Source organism: Micrasema longulum, unplaced genomic scaffold (assembly GCF_059751315.1).
Source record: "Micrasema longulum isolate JH-2025_06_02 unplaced genomic scaffold, ASM5975131v1 h1tg000133l, whole genome shotgun sequence".
Classification (NCBI taxonomy): Eukaryota; Metazoa; Arthropoda; class Insecta; order Trichoptera; family Brachycentridae; genus Micrasema; species Micrasema longulum.
Window position 1 is genome coordinate 1657686 of NW_028277339.1, and position 27961 is coordinate 1685646.

The following is a 27961-nucleotide window of genomic DNA, read 5'->3' on the forward strand; positions in this document are numbered from 1 at the left end:
TATCTGCGACTTCTGATGTTTTTTGCATTAAATGAATGTGGACTTCAGATTTTTATTTCAAACTTAAAAAAACATTTTTATAACGAAAGTGGACTTCAGTGTTTTATTCAAGGATGAATCGGCTTTTGGTCCTGTGGTTAGTATTGTGGACTCACGCATTAAAGTTCCGAGGTTCGCACTCGCTCTACTACAACTTGATTCCCATTTTTTAATTGTGAGTTATTTACAACTTGTTGAAATTTAAAATTAAAAAAAAAAAAAAAAAGATTATTGCTAGAGTTTCTGTATTTTTAACTTTAAAATGGCAAAGAGTGGATTCGCGTGTTTTATTCTCTAAGGTACAGATATATTAAAAATGACCTTTTCTCGGTGATTTTATAAACATACGAGTATACAAATACATTTTTAAATAATAAATTGTATAAATTAACATTGTATAACTGTATAGTAAATTAACTAGTAGGTAGTATGTTATTGCTTATTTTTGCATAAAAATGTCTGCCTTAAAACAGGTTGGATCTAGTTAGGCAAACTAGACATGGTCCAGAGAAATCTATTACCTAAGTGTGTATGTAGTAGATAAAGTAATTGTTATTATTATTATTATAATCTTAAGTCTTGAGTAATGAGAGTCTTATATTACGTTTTCTCTTTGCATAAAGTAAAAAAATATATGCCATAATAAATAAAAAATATCTCAAAAAACTCGAAATGATGGAATTTTATATACACCTTCTTTATTATTTAGAAACAGGTGAACATTTTAACATTTTACACCGTGCATTTTAATTTTCATCGCAATACAATTGGTAACAAAAACACCACAAATATTTATAAATATGACATTAACTTTCAAAATAAATTATTATAAAATAGCATGTTAACTGTTTTATTTCCATGCATATTTTATTTTATAGCGTAGAAATTGAATTAAGGATTGAAGTATTCATATGTAGTATATCCAATATCCAGTCTCTAACTTGAGGCGCTGCAAGACGAGAGTACACTCCGGGCCTAAGGGGGCGCGCACAACCCCAGCCCCACGACACCAGGCCATGTAGGGTTCCGTCCCATACAAGAGGCCCCCCTGAATCCAACTGAAAAATATGCAATAATTTTTGTAGATCTTGTAAATAATTATAAGATTTTTACTATAAAAAAACAGATAGAAGCTATTTATATTAAACGTACTTATGTTGTTTTACGTTCATTTAATACAATTTTGTCGTAACGTTTATTTCGTACACAGCATATTATTTCATATAATGTGAAAATCATCTCTTCTCTTCCTATTTCACATCTGCTCCTGCGGACATTACCAATTGCCTCAAGGAGACCTTATCGCCACCCAGCACTCTCGCCTCCTTCCACGTCAATGCAACGGCTCTTAGTTCCGCCGAATAAAGTCGAAAGATCGTCATCAACGGCCTTTCAGGACGACAAGAGGCCGCAGGTTTAAAGGAGAGGTAACTTGAATTTAGGCTCTCCTGAGGCATGCGTAGCACGTATCTAAGCCAGGACCACCGCCGCATCCTCAAGACGCTCGTCATACGATGCTGCTGTGTCCGTTCTCGGACTTCAATGTTGGTTATAAAATCAAACCACTTTATACCTAATATTCTTCTCAAGCACTTACTCTCAAAACTCAGAAATTTGGTGTTTTAATAAATTTAAAAAAATATTCTAATGAAGCTTATGCATTTTACTAATAATGGTCAGCGTCTATTGTTTTAATTAAAGGTTAAGTGTTCAAAGTAACATTATTTTTTATTAAATTTATTTATTTTATCACGCTTTTGAATAATATTTGTGGAACAATTTTAATACAAAACGTCATTTTTCTCGATGACAACAACATGTGACATACGAGTGGTAGAAAAAAGTCAAATCCAGCCAAAACATAAATGCTGATTGTTCGGTCAGCCAAAAATCAATATGACTAATTGTCGATCAGCCGTTTTGTAATTTGGGTAGCCAATATGTAATCTTAAAATGTGTGTGAATAAGTAGAACGCAGTTAAGAGTATAATAGCTAGAAAATGCGATTCAAGTTCGCAATAGTATTGCTACAAACTACAACCCTAGTTGTTAGAGCGCAAATCGCGTTTTTCCGCATTAAGTGTTTTCTGACTGATTAAACGAAATGAGCTGATTGGATGTTTAAAGTTATTCTTACCACACAAGCATCTCTCCCTCCTTCTCTGTAACCAACACAGATCATCTGCTCTGTTACATTCACTCTGGACCTGTAGAGCCCGTTACACTCTTCCCGTGGGAATACAGGGAGAGAAACGGAACGAAGGTACTGAGAAGGTTCTCCTGTTTCCTGAAACAATAATTAGACACACTTTTACCTTATTTTCTTAATTTTAAGAAATTTTTAATTATCACACTTTTTGCGAGCGCTAAAATTCAAATGTTAATAACATTATTTTAACTGAAATAAGATTTAAAAGAAGTATTTAAATATTGATTTATGGAGTCCAGAAAGAGAGACTAAAAGTATAGAAGAAAGAGCTAAAAATAAGAATAAAATATTTGAAATGAAGAAATCATAATGATAACTTTTCTTCAGTGAAAAGACAAAAACCGAATTCCACAGATCAATTTTTTTAAGAAAAAAAATCATAAGCAAAGTTAATAATAACTAATATAATTTATTTTTTTTAAAAATTGGAAAAAAACTTGATGAAGTAGAAAAATAAAAAAACATACATGTCAATATAAATAATTAAAAGATACTTCGAATAAACAACAATTATTTCCTTGGGGTAATCCCGAACAGTTGAACTAATGCGTGTAGGTGCAGTGTACACGTGTACAGGGAGCGTGTTACAACGGGAAGTTAACATAATTATCTTCAAAATGTCTATAAAAAACATATGTAGTTCTCAAACTTCAAGATCAATTATTCTTAACTTTTTTGAATAACTATAACGTTTCTCGTATTTCCATTTGTTTTTTTCATTTTAAATTGTATTTTCATATTTGCAAATTGTTTATAACCTCTGTATATGTAAAAGGCTTTTGGTCGTTAATAAATAAATAATTAAAGTAAAATAGTTTTTGTTACAAAAACATAAATGTTCATATAAAAATATGACGGACCGTAAAACTCCAATTATCCGGATAATTATTGCCACACGTTAAAAGAATATGCGAAAATCCGTATAGTTGGATTAACTATTAAATTAAGACAATATTTTGAAAGAAAACGCAAAATTTACGATAAGATCACTTTTTTTGCTTTTGAAATAATACAGCGAATTAGAATCATGTTCGGATAAATAGAGTTCTACCATGTCTTCGTCGGTAACTTAAGCATGTTTTGAATAAAAAAAATAATTAATATGTTCATCTTTGTAAATACAATTCGATTATATTTTATAGGCAATAGGGTATTTTCACAAGTCAGGAATAACGTTCAAAATATAATATATATTTATAGCGGATTTTAACGATTCTAATGAGATAGCTTTCTAAGCTAGCGTTTTAAATAAAACGTGATTTGATTTATAATTTTCGGGTTTAAAAATGAGCACATACAAAACGTCTCTCAGTTAACATCACGTCATTTTGCCGTTACGCGTTACGGCCGCCTTCTGGGCTTCTAATGAACATTGCGTACAATTTTGGCACTAAAACTTCATACGTTTTGTTCACCCCACAGAGCGCATAGCATCTCGTCTTAGTAAAAAATTCATCCGACGTCGCGTCGTACGAAAAAAATATTAATACTATATCCATCGTAATTTTTTTGCTTATTGAAAACTCCATTGAAAAGAATTCTGCTTACTTCATATTGTAATCAAAGACGGGCTAATACTTTTGTTATCTTCAGAACCTTAATTAAATATTCAAGTAAACACGCGAATATATAAATTAACATATTGTAATGTGTCATTTGATCTTTGTACTTAATAAGGTAACTAAGTTTCGTTCCTTAGCATAATCACAACCACAGATAATATAAGATCAGTGATCGTAACACATAAACAAGCGCCATTTGCATTCTTAAAACAGATGTTAAATATATTTTTACAGATCGACTGTTTTTGTAGGTTCAGGGCCTCAATTATTAACGCTTTCTTCATCTTAACATATCGAGATGGTATAAACTTAACTTCTGTGCTATCTGTATCTTTCTCGGTATGTTTAACTTCTTGTCTTCTCGATATCATTTGATCGAATAGAACCAATGAATGACCTCAAAATTTAGTACGCGTTCCTTACTTTATTTATATTTAAAATGGGCTTCTGTAATAAAAAGTGCCCACTTCAAAGCGATTATAAACTCCAATAAATCCCAATTCAAGCAAAAAATGCTCGCTTGAACATGTTTTTTATTTGACTTTTGATAATTAGCAAGACGGTATACATAACGATCGATTCATCTACTGAGCGATCACAAGGCCGACTCTCGATACGTACACTCAGAAACAGTAAAACAGATGGGAAGAAAATAATAACTAAATTTCTTTTTTACAGTGGTAAAATTTTACGGCTAGATGCTCTTGTATGTTAATAGCAACATCTAGCCATTCTAGCCACTTCATTAAGCCACTCGTTTTCAAACCTGACAGTTATGTCGGAATTTATTTCGACTTCAAAATTGACTTATTTTTTTCTCATATTTTTAATAGGCTTTTAAGAAAAACTGTACCAACCTCAAAACGATGAAAAATTAAAATAAAATCGTAATCAAAGGAAAACTTGCTCGATGGAATATAATTTTTGTCATTTTTAATGGGTAGATAAACGTTTCGAGGAGTTTAAGACCTGTCGATACAAACTGATGTACTTACATCAAAACTTGATTGTGGGAGAATTTTATCTTTAACTATATCGTCATACTGAAGTTATGTCATTTTAGTGAATAGATATGTGAACCGTGACGTACGCTTTCCCTTGTTTCATATCGATGTAGGTACTTACCCAAAATTTAAAACTGGGGGGTCGGTATTGTATCTTCGTAATAGCCCGAGAGAATTTACCTTCAACTATACCGTCGTTTTTATCTTCCCATTATAATCGAGGCCCAGGTATTAAAATACAAGTCACTTTCCAACTGCCATGAGTACACTAATGTATATAATATTACGTGCGTGAGTACATTTTAATGTATGTACCGTAGAAGAACGCGTGCACACTGCGTACTCTACAAAATATTAAGACATCTAAGCTTTTTAAAAACCAGGTCAAGTTGTAGATACTGTACTTACAATATTTTTATTTACTTACCTGAAAAATCCATTAAAATATTAGACAGATAAAAAAATATAGATATTGGTATATGAAATAATAAATAAAAATAAACAAGTTTTACGTGACTATCATCAATGCAATCAACAACAAAATATATTTTTTTTAAATGAGTCGTATGGAAACCATTTAGTTAGCCTAAAAAACTGTATATCTTATGAGCGGAAACCTTTATAATGTTGGTGAGATTCATTCGGCTGAACCATTTCACCTACTAGGCAACGCTTGAAAATAATTTTTCAACTATTATACATCTTACACCAGTTAGTTTATTCAGAAATGTTTTGAGTATGTCCAAATGTTTGTAGACATGCTGGATTTGTTCTCTTAGGAGTTATAAATTCGTTACAACAGAGAGGGAAAACCTTTTTGAGAAGGTAACATGGAAGTATGGACATTTACAAGTCTTATGACCTGTCGTTGGCTGGTTTAAGTGGCCACTTTACAAACTGTGAAACATTCACCGTTCTGTCTATGTTTAAACATTCACGTTTCTCTAACTCTTCCATCAGTCGACTTTTGTGAAGTAAAAGAGCTGAAACCCCTATAATGTGGGTGAGATTTATTTGGCTGAACCATTTTACGTATTAGAAAAATTGAAAATAATTATTCAATTTTTATACTTTTTATACCTCCAAATAACTCTCAAGGGAGGAAATCCAGCCGGTCTATAAATATTAAGACACACTCGAAACATTTTTATTATTATATTGCATTACAACAATTGCTAAATAAACTGTTTTATTTATTTCATTAAGCATTACTGTTAATATAAAATAAATTAAAGAGGTAGGCAAATAATTGAATTTAATCAAAATTATCCGAAAACTTGATACTGTGGCGTAAATCTGATACAAAGTTGTAATTTATCGTATTCTATTGTGGTATTAAAGTATTAAATTACCAAAATAAATATGATTTACTTTTCAAGGTAATACGAAGAATCTTATGCATGTATAAAAAAATAAATAATAATAGTTTTAACTCGATTGTACTTAAATGTTTTGTGTAATGAAAGAGAATTAATTGGTTTGGGCGGTTGCTTTGATTGATTGCTAATAATGTAAACTTAATAAAAGTATGCACAGATACGCAGTTATTTTGTTACTTAAGTTTTTTTCAAAGTAAGTATACTAGGCATATTTCCTAAAGCAATATATATATTTACAAAATATTTACATGCACGCCCATTTGGCATTAACGAAGACTTTATACATTACATGAAAGAGAATAAAAAGACACAGTATCATACAATAATAAGTACAGATTTGTCTGTATTCTTATAAAGTTTTAATAATACTGACATATCCATTGATATAATAAAATGTAGTACATTAAGGAAGCGAGGACAAAATTAGACTTGGTGGGGATGGAGAGGGAGAGGGTTAGTTACAGTTGAATTGATTCAGAGATCGCTTAAAGGGGACAACTTGCTATCAAAGAAATCAAGACTGGGATAAGAATTCTAGGCAAGGCGGAATGAAAACCGTAATTAATCCTATGGTTTTCAGTACGAAAAAGTCCATTTCGTCTTCTTTGTTACTTTTGGTTTCTTGTTGGAATATTTAATTTTATAGAGCTCAGTAGTTCAGGCGCATTAAAGAGTTGAATTATGGATTTTAAGATAGGATAAACAATCCGGATTTATATATATATATATATATATTAAGGATAACTTCTAGCTCTTCATATGTATATGTATTTATTTAATTTTACAATACGCTCAAAGAGCCTTTACAATAATTATATAGTAACATATTACAACAGAGATGAAGAACATTTAAGAAAAGGTAATATAGAAGTCCAGGCATCTACAGGGCTTATGACCTGTCATTGGCTGGTTTAAGTGGCCACTTTACACACTGCGTAACATTCACCATTCTGCCTATATTTGAACATCTATATTCCTTCAATTCTTTCATCTGTTGATGTTTGTGAAGTTAGGGAGTTGAATCCAGTCCTTGTCTACAAAAATTTAGACAAACTCAAAATATTGTTGAAAAATTATATAGGTAAGTACAAACATAGTAAGTAATAATTTGAAAAATAAACAATGCTTTTTTGTACACATGTAGAAACAATAAAAAGCATACTGCAATGCAAAATAAAAAGTGAAACTTTGCATAAAAAAATATGAATATAAGAAAAGTGTTAAATTAAAAAGCAAATTGTAAATAACTTGTCAAGAGTTTAAACAAAAAAATATACATTAAAAAAATATTGTTTTAACAAATTAATGTTAAAAACAAATAATAACAATTATTTTACAGTAAGTATATAAGAAAATAATATAATACATTGTACACAAAAATATTTGATAAATTAATTTCAGAACGAGATAAGATAATACTAATACACATCAAAAACAGAGAAAAAATTGCATGAAAAAGAAAGTTTTATTACGACTTTAATAATAAGTTTTAAACAATGCATTTAAGAACGTTTTAAAATGAATAACTTTTTGTATTAAAAATGTCCATATCACAAGTAAATTTCTTGGCTAAGGAATGTAAACGTGGAATCGGAGAGTTTCGTGCATATTTAGTACCTACGTATGTAGTTGCAAACAACTCCGTACTTCTAGTGTCTCGATTCGGTATTTTGAAGTTAATAAGATTTAGGAGTTCACAACAATCGAGCTCCGAATTGAAAATTTTAATAATACTTTGTAGTATATTCGGTTTTATTTGTAAGTTTCGATAATATTAGTCAAAAATGCTGACATACACAAATATAACACCAGACAACAACAACACTATCATATTGAAAAAGCAAAGACAAACACAGGACAAACAATGGACTAAAACACTACAACGACTTACCTTACTACTTGAAAACTTTTACTGGAGACAAATTTAAAATCAATCTGAAAAAGCACATGATGACTGAACTAACTAGACTAGACGAGACATGAAATGACTAAACAATATTAAATTTCTAATGTAACCCTAACGGGTTTTTAAAAATTGTAAGTAAATAAAATGAAAAAATACCACGATTTTATAAATTTTTGTTCTAAAAAATTAAATAATATGATAATAATAATAAAATGTACTCGTTTCTAAAATAAAAGCGACGAAATAGAAAGAAAATCAGTCAGGATAATAAAACGAGCATGTTGTTTTGTAAGAAAAAACTTTTCATAAATTAAGGATTCACGGCGAAAACGGGCTCCTTAACAAAAAACGATTTTACAGGTGAGCAAAAACCTTTTTATGGGAAACTGGGTTCATATATTTAAAAAAATGGTTTTTTTATTAATGTAATAGATATTTTTATAGCTATTACAGCATAGAATTAATACTAGTCCAGAAGGAGCGTAGAATCATATTTGAATACATCGGACTGTGTCCGAAAGTCCCCCCACAGTCGCCGCGTAATGTTGCATGACACAAATGTAAGGTAAAAAGAAGCAATTTGTTCATTTCTCTAAAATGTTATTCTCCACGCGGAAACATTGATTGACACAACAGAGTAGATAAGTAAAGGGTAAATTAATAAGAGTAATTGGAATAATGAACTTTGAACATAAAATATAAAACAAAGTTTATTTTACATTAAACGGATATTTTTATATCATGTTAAATTTTGTTTTAAGTTTTAAAGATAATGTCGGTTAAATGCTCACCACAGCATTGTTTAGTCCGTGGTTCAATTTTCATTAGTTCTCTCAATTTTCATTAGATCAGCAAAGTAGGGTAAAAAAATTTACTACCCTGGAAACACTAACAAAATGTCCATTTTGTTTTCTTAGAAAATCTGACAGATGGAAAAATAATTAAATTTTTAAGTAATGCATTTGCTACTTACACATGCATTTGCTAATTAAACACGAAATGTGATCCCATACTGTTTCTTAAAGATCCCAGCAGTATTTCTGCACTTTAAAATGACACAAAACGGCATAGTTAAATTCAAATCGGGAGTTGCGTACTGAGCGACGTTTACAACGAAACTAATGGGTCAAAACGTAAAACTACTCTTTTAAGAGTAGTTTAGTCGCCCTCTGTTTGATGCGCGACTTTTCATAATTTTATGTATTACATTATATATATACAATTACAAAAAAAATATACGAAAACGTCTACTTTATATTTAAAAAAAACTCCATTGTTGAAATGACAAAAACGAACTTCACACACCCAGCAACCGTCGCATTTCGAATGTTTTTTGCCAGCCGTGACCCCAAATTTATTTCTTATAAATTATAGGACAGGCAGACATGTTTTGTTATTTTTTATTATTCCACTCTACTGAACTCATCCAGGAGAAGATGGCTTTGAATCTCGAAAAAAATAATAAAAAATTAACCCGTTTCCGCTGTGTACCCGTCATATTTCACTGCTTGTTACAGACCTTTGTAAAACCCCATCCGTAAACTGTCATCAAGTCACCTGGCTGTGGTGTTTTGACCGAGTTGAGTTCGGGTAGAGGTATTTGTTGAATTTTTGGCGAGTATACTAGCAGGGGGTGTAACTGGAAACAGAAACAGATAATGTTACAAATACATAAATATATCGTCTGACTAACTTGCACAACTTCAAAATTAAAAATTTAACAGGAGGGTGAAAAAACAGTATAATATTTTGAAATTGGAGATTGGAGTTTTGTAATTTAGCCAGACGATATTGCATTGTGAATTTTGAGGTTTGTCGTTCTTTTTCATTATTTTTTTATTTTTATTATTATTATAACTAACGGCCGTAGCCAATTTGAACAAAATTAAAGTTAAATACAAAGTTATATTAAATAAAGAAAACAAAGTAAATTGTTATGGTTAAACTCAGTAAAAGTAATGTATAGTAAAAAAAAGAATAAACGATTTACGGTAAAAGAGTGAAGTATAGAAGAAAAGTGGAAAAAAAGATTTGCATTTTAGGTTTGTAAATTTTACATAAGCACTCATTGTTATGTACAAAAATTCAGCAAAAATAAAAATAAACAGACATTTATATGAGTATATTATACAAAAAGACTGAATCTCCGGTTCATCGGTTATTGTTGCAAAGTCAGTAGTACTTACTTCCTATGTACAACCGAACGAGCATGAACCCATCTAGGTTGCAAGTATGACTACTTGTATATATAATGCTTCAGGGGTCTCAAACTAATTATTTTATTTATTAAATCTTAAAATTAAAGAAACTACATTTTGAAAATCAAATAAAAATGTTGCATATAAAAACTAAAAACAAATATTGCGACTCTATTACCTTTATTTGTAAGGAGAAAAGTGTAACAGAGTTTTTTTTTAATTGCTGATTTAAAGCAAACTTATATCTAACAACAACAATGGAAATCACACCATTTCTCTGTAAGGGTAGTCAGTGGCAATAGTATGACATTACTTCATATTATGTATATGTCGTTCCCCGAGAATGAAAGTGACACAACCAATTTTTTTACAGGAGTGCATTTAAACCCACGCTATCAATAAACTTACATTTATTCGCCAAAACAGGCACAATAAAAATTTCACTAGCTTGTGCGATCTGGATTTAAGTGTATTTATTAACAACAATGGCCCAGTGATCATTCTACTTGTACAATATCTTGAATTTGATTTATATGTTTTTTTTTGCATCCTTATTTTTGCTTTTAGAATCACATAAATGTTCAAAAAAATTATAACGTTGTTGTGCGGATAAAAAATTGATTCGGGGACATTTCTGCATTCTTAATTTAAAAACGACAATTAAGAATTTATTTCTATATTATTTCTAAGGTAAGACATACAAACTAATACGATTTTGTGTAATATTAAATTTAAATAGGTACTTGTTTATAGTTGAATTCCAAAACTTCAAATAAATATATTTTCAAATATGGCATTCTTTTTGCAAACGTCAAACTCGGTCGTCTCATCAACAAAGGGGTGTACTTTAGTAGAAATACGATGTTTAAAAATGCATTTAATTTAATATTGTTTTAATGTTCCCAAAAATCCAATGAAAAGAAATAAATAGATAGAAATCATAAGGAATTGAGGGAAATAATCCACATCCACAAAGATCCACAAAAAACAAATGCTGTTTGTAAACATTCAAAAATAAACTTTTTTTAAACACAAAAAAACAATATCTTTCCATTTTTTTGCAAATGCATTCTCCTCGAATGCAATCCTGGTAGATCGATGAATAAAACATTTATGCTCCTAACTTTTTTTTTACATATTCGATTGAAGTTTTTAATATCTACGAACACGCACTGCGCAAAATCTACATTTTTCTGAAAACCGCACGTAAATCGGTTTAACCGGTGACATCACACGTACATACTTTAATATATATAAAGATGGCCCCTTTGGTTTGAATTACGGTTTCAACTTGTTTTGGCATATAATCAAATACTTTTTGCAATTCTCTTTGATTTCATTATCTCATAACCACACCTGAACGCACGTCGATTATTCTAACTTTTGACAAGTCCCATTTTTACGAATTTGTTGACTCTAGACATGCCATACCTTAGTATTTTTTTTCGTTTTCTAAATCCATCAGCATTCGTATTTAGCCGTTCCTTTGCCGCTAGGAAACTTGATTTGTTTTATATAATGCACACTTTCTACACAAACTTCGAGTATTTGCATCTTTCGAACATACTTTTTCCTTACGTCTTAACGGAATCTGTCGGACTTTATCTTTAAATCTATTGATTGACATTTTATCTTGAAATATGTCACAAGAATGAACACAAACCACAGTATTTAACCACAAGACCTTGTTGACATCTCTAGCTAGCACGATAATATGGTGTAATTAATATTTTCTGACGAATGCAAAATATTAGAGATAATATTATATGCATTTGTGATGACGACATTGTGTTGAAAAGTATTATTGTAGTAAAAAATAGTGAAATGTAAGAAAAAAAATGCAATCTAAAAAAAACCATTAATAATAACGTAAATCGAAACCTTTTTTTATCGAAACCGTGAACATGTATATTTTTGCATTAAAGAACTCACGTGATGTTTAAATAATAACAATATTTTAAAATTTGCCAATCATCTCATAAATTCAAATCACGATTTTAATTAGGATACTGGAGTTAAAAATTTACGAATGAATGCAAAGAAAAAAATTAAATGAAATAACATGGAGGTATTCAATATTTTGAAAAACTTTGAAAAATAACATTTCCTTAATTAATCATCAAATGTATTTTCAGTAAAGCCGACGTTTTTATTTAAAAAATAATCAATCCTGTAACTTTGAACCTCCTAGCAGCCAGCTACTAGCCAGTTGTAAAAAAAGTTGATTTGAGAAATGTTTTAATTTAATTTTTTTTTTTTTATTTTTTTTTTTTTATTATTTTTCTTTCTGTTGACGCCCATGGGGCTTTTACATTATACATACTATATAATAAGAAAAAGTTACACATTAAACATAATTAACATTTTATCAAATATAAAAATTAAAAAAAAAAAAATAATAATTTAAAAATAAAGTTACATAGTTAACATAATACACTATTAAGACATAATGATACTTACATTATATTATGTTTATAATATAAGTCATAGTAGGGTTAAAATAAAACATTATTTTTTTATTTTTTTTTACACCGGTAAACTAAACTTTAAAGTGTAGTTATCCAAAATGTTGAAAACTGATAAGGGTTTTATAAACTAAACTAACTATTATATAATACATTTGAAATATATATATATACAGGGTGTTCTTTAAACACTATCACATTCAAAACCACGATGATCAGTATGAGCAAGAAGACATATTGGCACATTAAAATACATTTTTAGAACGAATAAAATTTAAAAAAATATATATATAAAAAACAAATGGTTACTAACTTCTGCAGGAGTGAAACGAGGAGGGGGAGGGGGGAGTCTGACACACCGTTAACTGCGTGGCCGCGCCTCCCTCGCTTCTCCCCTGCAGACGTTACCAACCATTGATTCTTTTTCATATTTTATTTTTACAAATTTCCTTCGTTCTAAATATTTTTTTTAATATGCTAATATGTCTTCTTGCCCATACTGATCATCGTGGTTTCAGATGTGACAGGGTTTAAAGAACACCCTTTATATCAACACTATTCAGTCCTCCTGAGAACAGATTTCCCCAGGGCGAAGGACTATTGAACTAATTTTCTACAAAAAATATTTAATTATTATGCTAATAAAAAATAAATATATTATAATAATTGTTGCGTTTTTGTCACAATGTGCAAAATGTTTGATGAAAACGTTACAATAGTAATTTATTTTACTATTTTCTTGATTCTTTTTTTGGTGCAACTGAGTAACTACAAAGTTTATTAAAAAAAAAACACACGACGTAATTTGGCAAAATTTTAGCTTGCCGTTGGAATTTGATTACTAAAAGTTTTACAGTTCACTGTTAATTAATACGTGATTCGGTTTAGTGAAACTTTATTGAAATCGTGACGCTAGTAAAAAAACCCGTCTAATTGGATGTCCAAAAAGTTTTTATTTAGTTAAAAAAAAACCTGTCAAATTTTTCAAAAATACTTTAATGCATTTTAACATTTAATTTGAAAATTAAAATATTCATGTTTTTGATAATATATATATTTTTTTGTGTTTTTACACCGCAATATTTCTCAGTCCCTGGAATGGCACCTGAAGCGTACGACTGATTATCTTGCATTCGTGGACTTCCGAAACATTCGAGATCTGCAAAAACATGGATATTAAATAGGTTGAATATTTATATCTGAAGTCAGTGTCAATGTCAATGCCGTTCTGTATGTGAAACAGAAACCGGACGAGTGTTTTTGACTATTCTTGAAGCGCAAAACTGAACAACTTATCTTCATGTAACAGCAGATCGGGAAACGCTGCATTTGGTGTAACAATGCAGTGCCCTACCCACCATTACTTTTTTTGCACTACAAACAGGTCAGGAGAACAGGAAAAGGGAATGGAACTCAGAACCTTCCGCGCATGAGTCAAGTGTCTTAGCCGTTATATCACGAAGGCCTCCAATAAATTCTAAAAGAACGATGATGATGATGTTGATACATGGTTTAAACTTCTTGGAAACCATACCTCATGGATATTCGTCAACAGTGTATATTGAGGTCAGTAGCGGTCACAAATCTCATCAGGGAAAAATACGCAAGGGTTTGTCATGTTCATAATACTAGACACTCCAATAAGGACCTGATTCTACAGAGAGGAGCTAATACTTTTTTGGCTCAAAGGCAGCAATATTATATAGGCCCGAGGATATATACCCTTATCCCAGATTCGTGGAAATGTGGTGGGATTGCCAGGCTGAGGAAAGTGTTAACTGCATTTTTCATCCATATTGGTCGGAGGGAGTCAGGGAAATTGTTGTCCGATGTAGAAGGACGTAAGCTGGTTTCTTGTTTTACTAGTAATGACTTAGGACTTAGGATATAGAAATTTTGGTTTTATGTATGTTTTCTCTGGATATTTATTGTTTACTTTTAAGACTGAAAAAGCACACATTATGATAACACTGTAATTACTTTTTAATATTATTATAAAATACATAATTTACTGCCTTAGAACGGGGAAGCTATCCCTAATTGGGCAGTTTGGATGAACCAACAGCAAAAATAAAAAATATATACATGTTTACTTTTACTACTTAATTAATTTGTTGTAAATTGCTGTAGTAAATATGAAAAAAAAAAAAAAATACCTGTCTGACGATGTTGCAATAGCGATGAATCCGTTTATAAGTTGATATAATTATGTTAAAATGTCATCATGTCGAACATTATATTTTTTTTACTTGAAGAATTACAAGTAGCTTCTACCAAGAAGTTCCACTAGGCATTTTTTTTGTGAATACCTGCATCATGGCGACATCATTATCCACAAGCAGGAAGTGAAAGTCAGGGTGTTTGAGGACATTCCTGACGGTGTGTTCTGTCCCGCCCTTGCCCCTCAGCTCGCTGCCCGCTCTCACAACCGCCCTATCTTTGTAGAAGACCCTCAGGCCGAAGCAGTGAGCGGCTGTGACCACCCACTGCTCGGACAAGATTGCCCCGCCACATATGTGCCGGCTGGTATACTCCAAAGCCACCTGCAAATTTAAAAAAAAGATTCCAATAAATAGTCGACAGCAGAAAAATGTGCAGTCTATACAACTTTTTAATAGACTTGTAAAAAGAGGATTGAAACCAAAATAGTAGGTTACATGCAAAACAATTCGGCCCTTTGGGCTTCGGTTTATTAGAATCTCGGTTACTATGAAATATCGGTCGTTCGGGCATTACAATATTTTATGGCAACATATTACAACAGAGATGAAGAACATTTAAGAATAGGTAACATAGAAGTCTAGGCATCTACAGGGCTTATGAACTGTCAATAGCTGGATTAAGTGGCTACTTTACACACTGTGCAACATTCACCATTCTGCCCATATTTGAACGTCTACATTCCTTCAATTCTTTCATCTGTTGATGTTTGTGAAGTTAAAGAGCTGAAATCTTTATTTATGCGGGTGAGATTCATCTAATTAAATTTTTTCACCCACATACTAAGCAACGCCTGAAAATTTTATTTTTTCAATTTCTATACTTCTTCATGAACCAGGTGGATTTATCAACAATATTTTGAATTTGTCCAAATTTTTGTAGACAAGGACTGGATTAAACTCCCTGGGGAGCTGTTTATATTAACATATTACAACAGAGATGAAGAACATTTAAGAGAAGATAATATAGAATTCTAGGCATATACAGGGCTTATGACCTGTCAATGGCTGATGCTATTGCAATGGCAATTTTACGTTTTAACCCATTAGTTTCTTTGTAGACGTCGCTCAGTACGCAACCCGATTTGAATTAAACTATGCCGTGTTGTGTGGTTTTAAAGTGAAGAAATACTGCTGGAATCTTTAAGAAACAGGATGAGATCACATTTTATGTGTAATTAGCAAATGCATGTGTAAGTAGCAAATGTATTACTTAAAAATTGAATTATTTTTCGGTCAGATTGCCAAAGAAAATAAATTTGACGTTTTGTTAGTGTTGCCAAGGAAGTAAATTTTACGCTACTTTGCTCATCTAACGAGAGAACTAATTAAAATTGGATCTCGGATTAAACAACGCTGTGGTGAATATTTGACCGACACTATCTTTTAAACATCAAATATTATTTAAGAGTATAAAAATATCCGTTTTATATAAAATAATTTTTTTTTTATATTTTAAGTTCAAAGTTCATTAATTCAATTACTCTTTTTAAATTACCCTTTACTTATCTACTCTGTAGTGTCAATCGATGTTTCCGTGTGCAAAATAAAATTTTAGAGAAATTAACAAAATGCTTTTTTTGACCTTACATTTGTGTTATAATAATATTTTTTCCCATCTGGCAACATTACGCGACGACTTGAGTGTGGCAGAGTGGGGGGGTTTTTGGACACAGTTTGCTGCATCCAAATATGATTCTACAGTCTTTCTGGACTATTCTTAATTCTATGATCGCGACGCATTTCGGGTATTTAGATAAATATCATGATATTTTTGAACCTCGTATTATCGATCCTCGTATTAGTTTCAAAAAAGTATAGGTTTCTTGATAATATCAAATAAGTACATATATCTTTTATAATTTTAACCATATTTCTACTACATTACTGTATTTCCATTAGAATATAAATCGCATTATGAAATTGGAATCTGAATCTCATAAATAATTTAACGTTCTCGATTCGATTTATGATTGTGCTGAATACGACAATTTTGTGACAATCACATATCGTACGAACTCGACATGTGAGAGTGTGCAACTCAAACCGGGTTTTGTGTTAAAAGACATTATTATCCAAAATTCTTTATCAAGTTTAAATGCCATACATATTCGTTATTTAGTAAATTAAAACTTAGATCAATGAACTTTTTTTTTTTTCATACAGTGTAATATATTTACCAGTCTGAAGATGCCCATTAGAGGGTGAAAGCGCTAATTGATCAAAATAAATAAGTGGAAGTGTACCAAGTATTTTTTAAATTAATAACTTTTATGTAAATATAAGTTATTACATCATTACAATGGAATTCCATCAAGAATTGTCAATAAATAATTTAAATTAAATAATGGATTAAACATGTTTTCAAGAAAAATATATCAACGAGATTTGAGTATGTTGTATTACAAAACTCATGCTAGAAACAATGTTGAATGCAGTAAAGAATATAATATACTTACATTAAATTAAACAATTTGTTCAGAGACGAAAACACTTGAATTGTTAATCATTACTGGTTACGCCACATTTACTATGTGTTACACGTTAGACCGATTTGCTGCCTTTTGGGCCTTGGATTTTTGCGATTGCGATTTTTATTATGGGTAGGTACCACATTTTTATCTCCGGCCCAACATAATACTTTATTCAAATGCACATAACAAAAAAAAGAACAAAATAAGAGCCGTACTGTCATAGTGCATGTGCTTTTGATATTCTCACCGCGGTCGCGACTAAGTTATTTCTGCGATCAATAACTCACTCAATCCACTGTGTCATTTTATAATAATAATAATCAAGGAACCACGTCACGTGCTCCTCTTTCCTGACCACAGGATCTGATGTAATCCTGACTGCCGCGAGAGAAGTTCCAAACAATAAGGTGTCAGAACCCCAGTACAAGGTAGGCCATTGCATTAATTGTATCAGGGTTCGGTGGCAAAGTAAATAATTATAACGCATCCCGCGAACAAGACCAATTTCTAGCATTCATCTGCCAACAGGCAAGTAGCGCGATCAATGACTATTTATTGTTTCGGAAAGCACAGATCTTTTCATCTACAGGTGAAGTTATAAGCTAAAGATTAATATGCAGAACTAAAAAATCTCGGTATTGACAGAGTTGGGAGGAGCTTATTAAGGAGGTGGGGTTAATAAAACGAGAATTTTGTAAGTAATAGTGAGGGATTAATACTGTACAATGAGTTACCCGAAGAAATCAAAGAAATGGATAGCCTTGAAAACTTAAAATTAATTTGAAAAAATATATTCTTGGTTAATTTGAGTATAAAATTTAATGTCGTTGAAATTTTTTACGATATTAATAATTAATGTTTTTTTTTTGTATTTCTACTTATTAATTATTTGCCCTTTACTTAGTATACAATGAAGGATCATACATTAATAAAATTTGTATTAAGTTTATAACTACACCCGTAGATAGAAAGATATTTACTTTTTTTAACTACATAAATACAAGTGGCAGTGCTTAAAAAATATTTCAATGGTCTCATAACAAAGCGTTTAATTTAATATATTCAATAATATTGTTCCACAAAGTTTATGCCGAATCAATAAATAAAATGACTTACATTAAATGGCGCATTTGCGATTTCAACAGTACCACCGCCGACTATCCTTCCATGGCGTTCTCCTAAAAATATAATAAAATATTATAACAATCAGATAAACCGTTTGAAACATACTTGTAGTTTTAAAAATTACACCAGTTTCGATTTTTGTTGGAGATTTTGAGGGCTGACTAATATACCTGGATGATAGATATGGACGAATTACGTTGTTGTTTTTTTGTTGTTTTATTCAAGAAACACAGTACAATTTTATTTTTTTTTAATTTTTTTATTTTTTTTTTTTATTTTTTTTTTTTAAGTGCAATATTGTATTTATTTATTTATTCACACTCTTTATCAAAATACAATTCCATATTCACTTTGCCCAGCTAACAAGGGTACATACCCCGTTCCAAGCTAGGCAATTACATTTTAATATATTATAATACTTAACAAATTAATATAGAACACAGACAAACAAAATTAAACTTATTCGGATACATATTTTGATTCATATACATACAGACATACACATATATACACCCATGTATATGTAAATATACACATATATACACATGTACATACACACACACGTACATACGCCCATGCGCATACACGTACATACATTTATAAAAACATAGACAATTTATGTATGTATAAATATATATTTTTTAAATTATTCCTTATTTTTTTATATTTTATTTTTGACATCCAGTAAGGTTCTCCAATCCGTGGCATGCATCAACTTTTCTGACTCCCTACGACCAATGTCATGAAAGAGCGAGGTCAACACCTTCCGTAACTTGACAACACTCCCGTCTTTCCACGATTCTGGCAAAAGGTTATGGACCTTTTTGCCTACGTTATAGTGTTGTCTCGATGCCAGAACAGTGTTGACCCCTTCACTTAGTATCAGATCCCTATTAGAGTATCTTGTATTATGGTTGTGGTTGACGCTTGGGTAAATGTCTCTCTTTATGTGTGTAACCACTACCGTTCTCAATATATACTGTTGAATAATATTCAGTACTCTGAATTCTTTGAAGAGCAAGTCACTTGGATAGCGAAATGTTTTTTTTAAGATGACTCGGATTAAAGATTTCTGTGCAATTGCTACAGGTTCAAGGGCGGTTTTTGTGCAAGCTCCCCAACCAATTAGACCGTAAGTCAACACAGAATTTGCCAGTGCATGGTATAGGTGTTTCAAGTCCGGGACTTTAAGTATATTTCTAAGTGGGATGAAAAAATGTATTAAGCGCTTAATTTTTGCAGTTATAGTTTCAATTTGTTCATTCCATCTCAAATACTGGTCTATAATTATTCCAAGATATTTTAAACTATGAACACTACTCAGTTTTTTGCAGTTGCAATTTACCATCACTGAACAATTATGTAGTTGAAGTTCGTGAATTTCATTAGGTTGCCCGGCGGAAGTTGCACTAAAACGAATGAACTTTGTTTTATCCGAATTTAAAGTCAACAGGTTTTCGTCTAGCCATTTTTTAATATAACTTAAGTCATTGCTTGCTTTTTTATGAGTTTCTGACCAAGTTGATGCGCTATAAATTATAGCTGTATCATCTGCAAATGAAATGATTTGTCCAAGTGATGGCTTGTTACAAAGTTCGTTAATATATATCAAGAACAGCAGTGGTCCCAAAGTGCTCCCTTGTGGAACACCAAATGAGAGCTGAGCAGGTTCGCTCAAGTCACTACCCACTTTCACCTTCTGAAATCTTCCACTTACATAGCTGTTTAACCATTTATATAACTGCCCTTAGATTCCTATATTATGTAACCTTTTAAATAGAATTTTATGTGAAATAGTGTCAAAAGCTTTAGCCAGGTCCAGAAAAATAGCCAAGCATTTTTCCCTATTGTCTAGATGTTTAGCTCTTGTTTCAGTCAATTTAGCTATTGCGTTTTCAGTACCCATGCCTGTCCGAAATCCATATTGGTTTTCTGAGAGTAAATTATTTTTTTCTAAATAGTTATTAAGTTTTAGTTTGACAATTTTTTCAATAATTTTAGAAACAGTATTGAGCAAGGATATTGGTCTGTAGTTTTTAATACGTTTACTGTCACCATTTTTATAAATTGGTATTACAGTCGATTCCTTCAAATGTTTCGGAAAAATTCCTATATTAAAACTAAGATTAAATATAAATGCTAATGGTTTTGCTATATATGTTTTAATTGATTTTATAACAATTGAATTTATTTTATCTGGACCCGTAGCTGTGCTCAGTTTCAAGGAGTCTATAGTTTTTATTATTTCAATAGGTGTTGTTGTAATTTCTTCAATTTTATGTGCTGAAGCAAGAGATGGTATATTATAAGCCAGGGTGTCTTCGTTAGATTTTAATTCACTAAGAATATTTTGGGCTAAAGTGTTTCCAACAGAAGTAAAATAGTTATTCGCATGGTTTGCTATCGATTTAGTGTCTGATATTGTTGTGTTATTTATGTCAATACTGTCTATTTGGGTAGTTTTCGATTTTAAAGTTCTTGTAATTTCCCTCACTATTTTCCACATCCGTGCAGGGTCGCAGTTACTATTTTCGTAAATCAGTTTTTTGTAGTAGTTTTGTTTCGCTAATCTTATATTCTTTTTACAAAAATTTCTATAATTACATAGTTTTTTAGTATACAAAGTTAGAATTAACTCTAATAGAGCAGTGAAACCTTTATATTATATTATATTATATTTACATCTAAAGTTAGCAATAAACTATTTTTAATTTTTCAAGTACAAAAAAGAGGGGAAAAAACATGAATGAAAGAAGTTTAAAGATTGAAAATAAGTTAAAAAACATTTTTAAAGTTTCTAGTTGAAATTTACATAAATGTTAATAATACTAAAAGTGAAAAAAAAAACTTAAAAGGTAAGAATTAAAATAAAAAAGAATACAAAACATTTTCGAAAAGGAAAAACATATATAAATATATTTAAAGGGATTCAAAAAAGAAACGACGAGAAGAAACATTAAAAGAAATATAAGACAATATTAAAGTTCATTTAAAAAATTGCTTCAAAAATAATGACAAATTATAGTAAGAAAAGAAATATATTATTTTTTTAAACAATTCGAACAAACACGTCGAGCGCAGCAGAAAAAAAAGAATGAGTAACAAATATATCAAGTAATCTTTAAAATTTGACCAAATGTGGTTAATAAAAAAATTAAGAAGCGATATTAACAGTAATAAAAATTTCAGTGAAGAAATTCAATTAAAAATAACAGTTTTATAGTATGTAATGTGATGTGATGTAAGAGAACAAGGGTAAGTTCTTATTTTAATAGATCAACGGGAATTTTTCTAACAGTAATACACCCAACTATTGGATGTTGAAATAAGGGGTGAACAGTGTAAAATACGCTCTATTGTGGATATATTTATAAAAAAATGGAACGTAAGCATTGAGGTTGAATTCATTTTTCAGTTGAGTGTGGTTGACATACTGAAATTGACAAATTTATTTTCGAAAGGATCTCTTTAATGTAATTGGAAATCATATAACCCTTTCGCTCCTAAGATATTTTTAAAAATTTTCTTTACTCTCCTTCGAATACTGGAGCTATCATATAAAAAATATGTTATGTTCTAAATGACCAGTAACATAAACTATCGTTGTGGCCAGGATCTAACAGAATATGTAAGGTAATTTGATTTTTTGTTTGTACCCACACAAACGTGTTGGCCAGGAGCGAAAGGGTTAAAGCAAACAGTAATATATACGAAAAGAAAACACCAATGATATTTATTTATTTATTTATAAATTCATTCAAAATTACACTACTTTAAATATAAAGAAACTTATGAAGGCGTTTTAGGCTATGCCCGTGTCAAGTCATAATATTTAACAATAAAAATACATGGTAAAATGAATTCGATTAAATTATGACATGTGATGCACTATAATAAAAATCTAGAAAAAAAGTGTTAGTAATAAATAATAAAATTCCAAAGAATACAATGCAAAAAATATCAGAAATAATTTAAAAAATATGAATTAGACAAATTAAGATTCACATATAATCAAATATACAAAATAATGGTATAATTAAAATCAACCAAATAATAGCAAAATATAGTAGTATTAAAAAAAACAAAATAAGAGTATCATTGAAATCAAGAGAAAAAGAATGTATGTATAAAAACATAATTGAAATGGTAATTGAGATATGTTTTCTAGAAACTCACTCAATACCATAGTAAGAAATATAAGAAATAGATAATATGCCAAATAATAGTACGTACTAAATTAAGTAATACAAAAATACATACTGAAAAAATAAAAAAAATATCAAGATATATAAAAAGCAAATAAAAGTAAAGGTATGGAAGGAAAGCAGATTTGTAAATTTTTGTTATTTGCTAATTTTAAAGTTTAAAAAAATTTACCACCTTGTCCCTATAATATAAATCGTCGTCAATATAAAATTTAACTTTGTGTAAATACTTCAAATAGCTGTAAGCAGAGCAGTTCGGATCGTCCGTGAATAAAGCGTTATTGAAAATATAAAATTGAAATACATTAAGTAAACAAACCTAAATAAATAAACCAAAATGCCTTCTTTATAATTGCGCGATTTGTAAAACAATGGACAAAATGAATTGTTTGATAAAATCATGTTTCATATTTACAGAGATATTTTCAATAATTTAAAACAACTAATTCGATAATTTAAAAAAATGTTTTTACGTTAACAAGTTGTACTCGAGATTGATATTTCTATGCTAGTCATTAAATAATTAGGGACTTACTCATAAACTTGGCATTAAGTTACACTTAAGTATAGAGCAGGAGCGAATCGTCAAAGTAAGCGATTATGCACAGCTTACCATTATATTTGACTTTAAATAATAATAAATTATAGTAACCATGTTTATGGGAAAAAAAAAAAAGTAATAGTCATTTATTATAAATCACCGTTTATATCTTTTTACAAAAAAAATTCTATGAAGCGCGCCCAGTGCCAGCGCCCAGCCCATTCTTACTGAACGATGAAACTAGCCGATTACCTCAGCTTATTCTTCCATACAAAAAAGTACACTGTATTTTTCGTCTTTAACCCAAGTCGGCTTTTTTAGTACTAAAACAAACTTGCAGATTACAAATATTTTTAGAAGATTCTCGATTTGGAAACTAGTATTTTGAACATTTTTTCCGAAGGACTATTTTTCTTTGATGGGATACCGTTGACATATTATGTATCACATAGGACAGGTGGCGTTCGCAGTGGCCGTTTTAGGCATTATTCATTTTAAAAGAAATCGACCAGTGCTCAAGTCTTGACAGTACTGTCAATGACAGATCATAATGGAAATATCTGCGGAATGTCATTGTGGTATTTGTAACTTTTGTGCAAGAATTGTATTAAAATAGTGTAGAATAAAACTACGTTTATCGCGTGGTTAATAATAATTGTTGTTTGAGTTGATTTTCACAGAATTACAAAAAAGTAGTCATTTATAGTTACATTACTTACATGTTATGTAAGTACTTATATGTAGTACAAATTAATGAACATTTTTAATAGATTACCTATAAAATAAATCACGGCTCGCCGCTGATATAGAGGTATAATTCGTATGGGAATATCATCCTTATTATAGTGGTAGAATAAAGGTGGTATTCCCAGATGAATTATACCACTAAACTTAGACGCAATTTTACGCCGGGCTTATGAGTAAGTTTATAAGTAAGGTTTAGGAGTATAGAATAAGGATGATTCTACCACTATAATAAGGATGGTATTCCTATCCGAATTATACCACTATAGTTAAGTGTAACTTTATGCCAAGTTTATGAATAAGGCCCTTATTAGTATCATACATCGCAGTGCCTAGTTAAATAAAGTTTCAAATGTATTAAATGCTTACTATCTTTGTTTACAAGGCTTATGACCTGTCATAAGCCCTGTAAATGCCTAGACTTCCATATTCCCTTCTCAAAAATGTTTTCCCTCTCTGTTGAAATAAATTTAAATATGAATAACTCCCTAGAGAGGAAATCCAGCCAGTCTGCAAGCATTCGGACATACTCAAACATTGTTAATTTACTACTTGGTAAAAAAAGAAGTATAAAAATTGGAAAATTGTTTTCAGGCGTTGTCTAGTAGGTGATTTGGTTCAGCCGGATGAATCCACCCACGTGATAAAGGTTTCAGCGTTTTTACTTCACAAAAGTCAACATATGGAAGAGTTGAGGAAATGTGGATGTTCAAACATGGGCAGAATGGTAAATGTTACACAGTGTGTAAAGTGGCCACTTAAATAAGATAATGACAGGTCATAAGGTCTGTGAATGCCTAGACTTCCATGTTCCCTTCTCGAAAATGTTTTCCTTCTCTTTTGAAAGAAATTTAAATGCTGACTTTCTTATTAAAATATTATATTATCTACGCATTTCGTAATCAAATAAGTGAAATATGGGACCTCTTTTGTATATGCATATAATGTAAAATAATATTATATTTTTGCTAACAGCGTTATTTTTCTTGAAGGTGGCAAAATAACAATCTAATAAATAAACAATAAAAATTTCAGCTCTTTAACTTTACAGACGTCAACAGATGAAAGAATCTAAGGAATATAGATGTTCAAATATAGGCAGAATGGTAAATGTTACACAGTGAGTAAAGTATCCACTTAAACCAGCCGATGACAGTTCATAAGCCCTGTGGATGCCTAGACTTCTACATTCCCTTCTCTAAAATGTTCTTCATCTCTGTTGTAATACGTTAAGAATAACAACCTAATTGTTTATTTTTAAATTTTTAAATAACGATGTTTATTATGTTTTTGTTTAATGATTACAAATAAAACTATTTAGGTACCAATTATGTATTCGCAGATAAGAATAAATATAACAACTTAAATTGGTTGGTTGCCTTCATCGAGTACACAAATAAAAACATTTTATTAAAATAATATCGTCTATGGAAAATTCGAGTATACTTTCTCGACAAATAATGATATAAGTCTTACCTTTTAAATGTAATACTCCAACTATCCGAAATAATGAATGTCAGACGTTATTCTGATATGCAGATATTCGGATAGTATGAATAACCATTAAATTAAGGTAATTTTTGAAAGATAACTCAAAATTTACTCTAATATCACTTTTTATCGCTTTTTTTTTTTTAATGTAACTTTTGTACATAATGTTATTTGTACATTGGCGGGCTTATTGCCAAATGGCAATTTCTTCCAACCAACCAATAAAATAAAAGTTTTATTTTTATAATTCAAGTTACAGAACATATTGAATAGAAAAAAAAAGATTAAAAAGCTAAAAGTATATAAAAATAGAAATAAACGTATTTGTTTATAAATTTCCTTAAATCAAAACAGTCAGTCAGCTTTTGATATGATAGAGCGAATAGGGAAAGATCACATGCTACGAATACCGATAAAAATATATGAAATGTACATATTTAGAATAATAAATTCAATTTTTGAAATCAATTGATTAAATAATCAAAGTAATCAATTGGATATTGCGGATAAATGTTTTCAAGTATATATATATATATATTTTTTAAATATGTCAATTGAAAAACGCGTAGGTGATATGTTTGAAATTGATAGTTCTGACGTCAAGATTCGAGACGATGTTCTAAAAAAATGGAATGGTCAGGAACAAAATTTAAAATTAACATGAATCGTGACATAGGGGCGGTGGCTAATGCAATTACTGTTTTTGCGGTAATTCAAAATTACAAATGTAAAATATATTTTTTTTCCTGAACGGTAAATCATAGACCTTTATTACTTTTAAAATGTAAAATAAAAAAAAAGTCAGATTTCCCTATTGGAATCACACAGAAAATTTACTTAAACATTTCCAGCAAAGTTAATTGCCTTGACGAAGAAAATATTATTATTATTATTTTATTTTTTTGCAACACAACAGGCCAGGAGGTCCAATTACAGCGGTGAATTACATCACAGAACACCTAGGTATGAGTAAAATCACATTTATTGTTTTTTTTCTCACCGGGAATCGAACCCGGAAAATTCCGTGTGTGAATCAAGCGCCTTGACCACTACACCTCGGAGACCACCATTTTGTTATTATAACATCTCTGTTATTTTTTGTTTCCTGAAAACGTTGCGGATATTTGGGAATCCGGATGACCAGAGTTCTATTGAATTTTATATTTTACACCTGTGAATGATTCTTACCTTCGCCAAGAACTATACCAATGCAGGGAACAAACACCAGAATATTTATTAAGAGTCCCGTTTTCATTATAAGGCCCCGATTTTACACCACAAACGGTAAAATAACTTTCACATTTATTTGCAGCACGTTTGACCATAACGCATTTATTTTAGTTTGTCGATCACAAAAATATTATTAAATACCTTTTCAAACTGACCGACGCCGACGGTATTATTATGTGTCTGACTATTTATTGGATCGTGTTGGTTGTAATTATTCTATCTGGACAGACGTGCACTGTAATTGGACAAGATAATTAGGTTTACAAAAGCCGCATTAAAACCACATTATTCTTATCACAACATGCGCGTAAATACACGCATTAAACGTCTTTATGTACCTACTTATTAAATGGTGATTACTATTTCGAGTACATACACCAAGCGAGGCTTGCGTTGAACAAAAAATCAAAGATTTTTGAGTCAAATAACATCAAACTAAAACTCCGCAAGCAACTTGCCAAAACATATGTATGGAGCATATTGATGTACGGTTGTGAGACATGGAGCCTTACCGAAATAGATAAAAAAAGACTAGAGGCCTCTGAGATGTGGTGCTACAGAAAAATATTAGGAATTTGCTCGATGCGCCATAAGGGTCTCGTGCATGACATCATAGAGGGAATGGCTAAGGGGACAAATTATAGAGGGCGCCCCCGACGGGAATATTTGGAGCAAGTGTGCGAAAATTTTAACTGCGCCTCTTATGACAAGCTGAAGAGGGCTGCAGAAAATAGAGACCAATGAAGGACGAGATGTAGGACTTTGCTGCAAACCAATCCCCAGGATTGAGACTGCAAAGAAAATACTATTTTGAGTATGGCCAAAGGGCCACAAAAGAGCTCCTATTAAATAATTATAAAAAAATAGATTAGTTTTTGTACATTCATTTCTCATTTCACTAATTGAATTATTTGATGGTACGTATTGTATGTAATGTGTAATTTAAAATAAAAAAAAAAAACATTTTATTTTTATTTATTTATATATACGCCTAATGGGCATTTAGGAGGACAAATAAATCAAGACTGGTATGTTTGTTGGCAGACCCAAAAATTCTGAATATGTATGAAAACCATATTTAGTTCTATAGTTATTGGTATGAAATATAAAATTTTGTCTGAGGTTTCTAGTTGGGATATTTAATTTTTTTGAGTTCAGCAGTTCAGGCGC

General features: G+C 30.6%; 2 protein-coding genes across 3 annotated transcripts in view; one reads left to right on the forward strand and one right to left on the reverse strand.

Moving 5' to 3' along the window:
* The window catches only part of Epac (Exchange protein directly activated by cAMP), a 489842-nt gene that overhangs the window by 94989 nt on the left and 366892 nt on the right, over positions 1-27961 (forward strand). The gene's annotated exons all lie outside the window — the stretch shown is intronic.
* LOC148284311 (trypsin-1-like) lies at positions 718-26954 on the reverse strand. Its single transcript, XM_088241891.1, has 6 exons — positions 26750-26954; positions 18572-18633; positions 15072-15305; positions 9619-9738; positions 2177-2326; positions 718-1097 (listed from the first exon to the last, which is right to left on the reverse strand). Exons 1-6 carry the CDS (start codon positions 26814-26816, stop codon positions 912-914), a joined length of 819 nt encoding a protein of 272 aa, XP_088098017.1. The 5' UTR covers positions 26817-26954; the 3' UTR covers positions 718-911.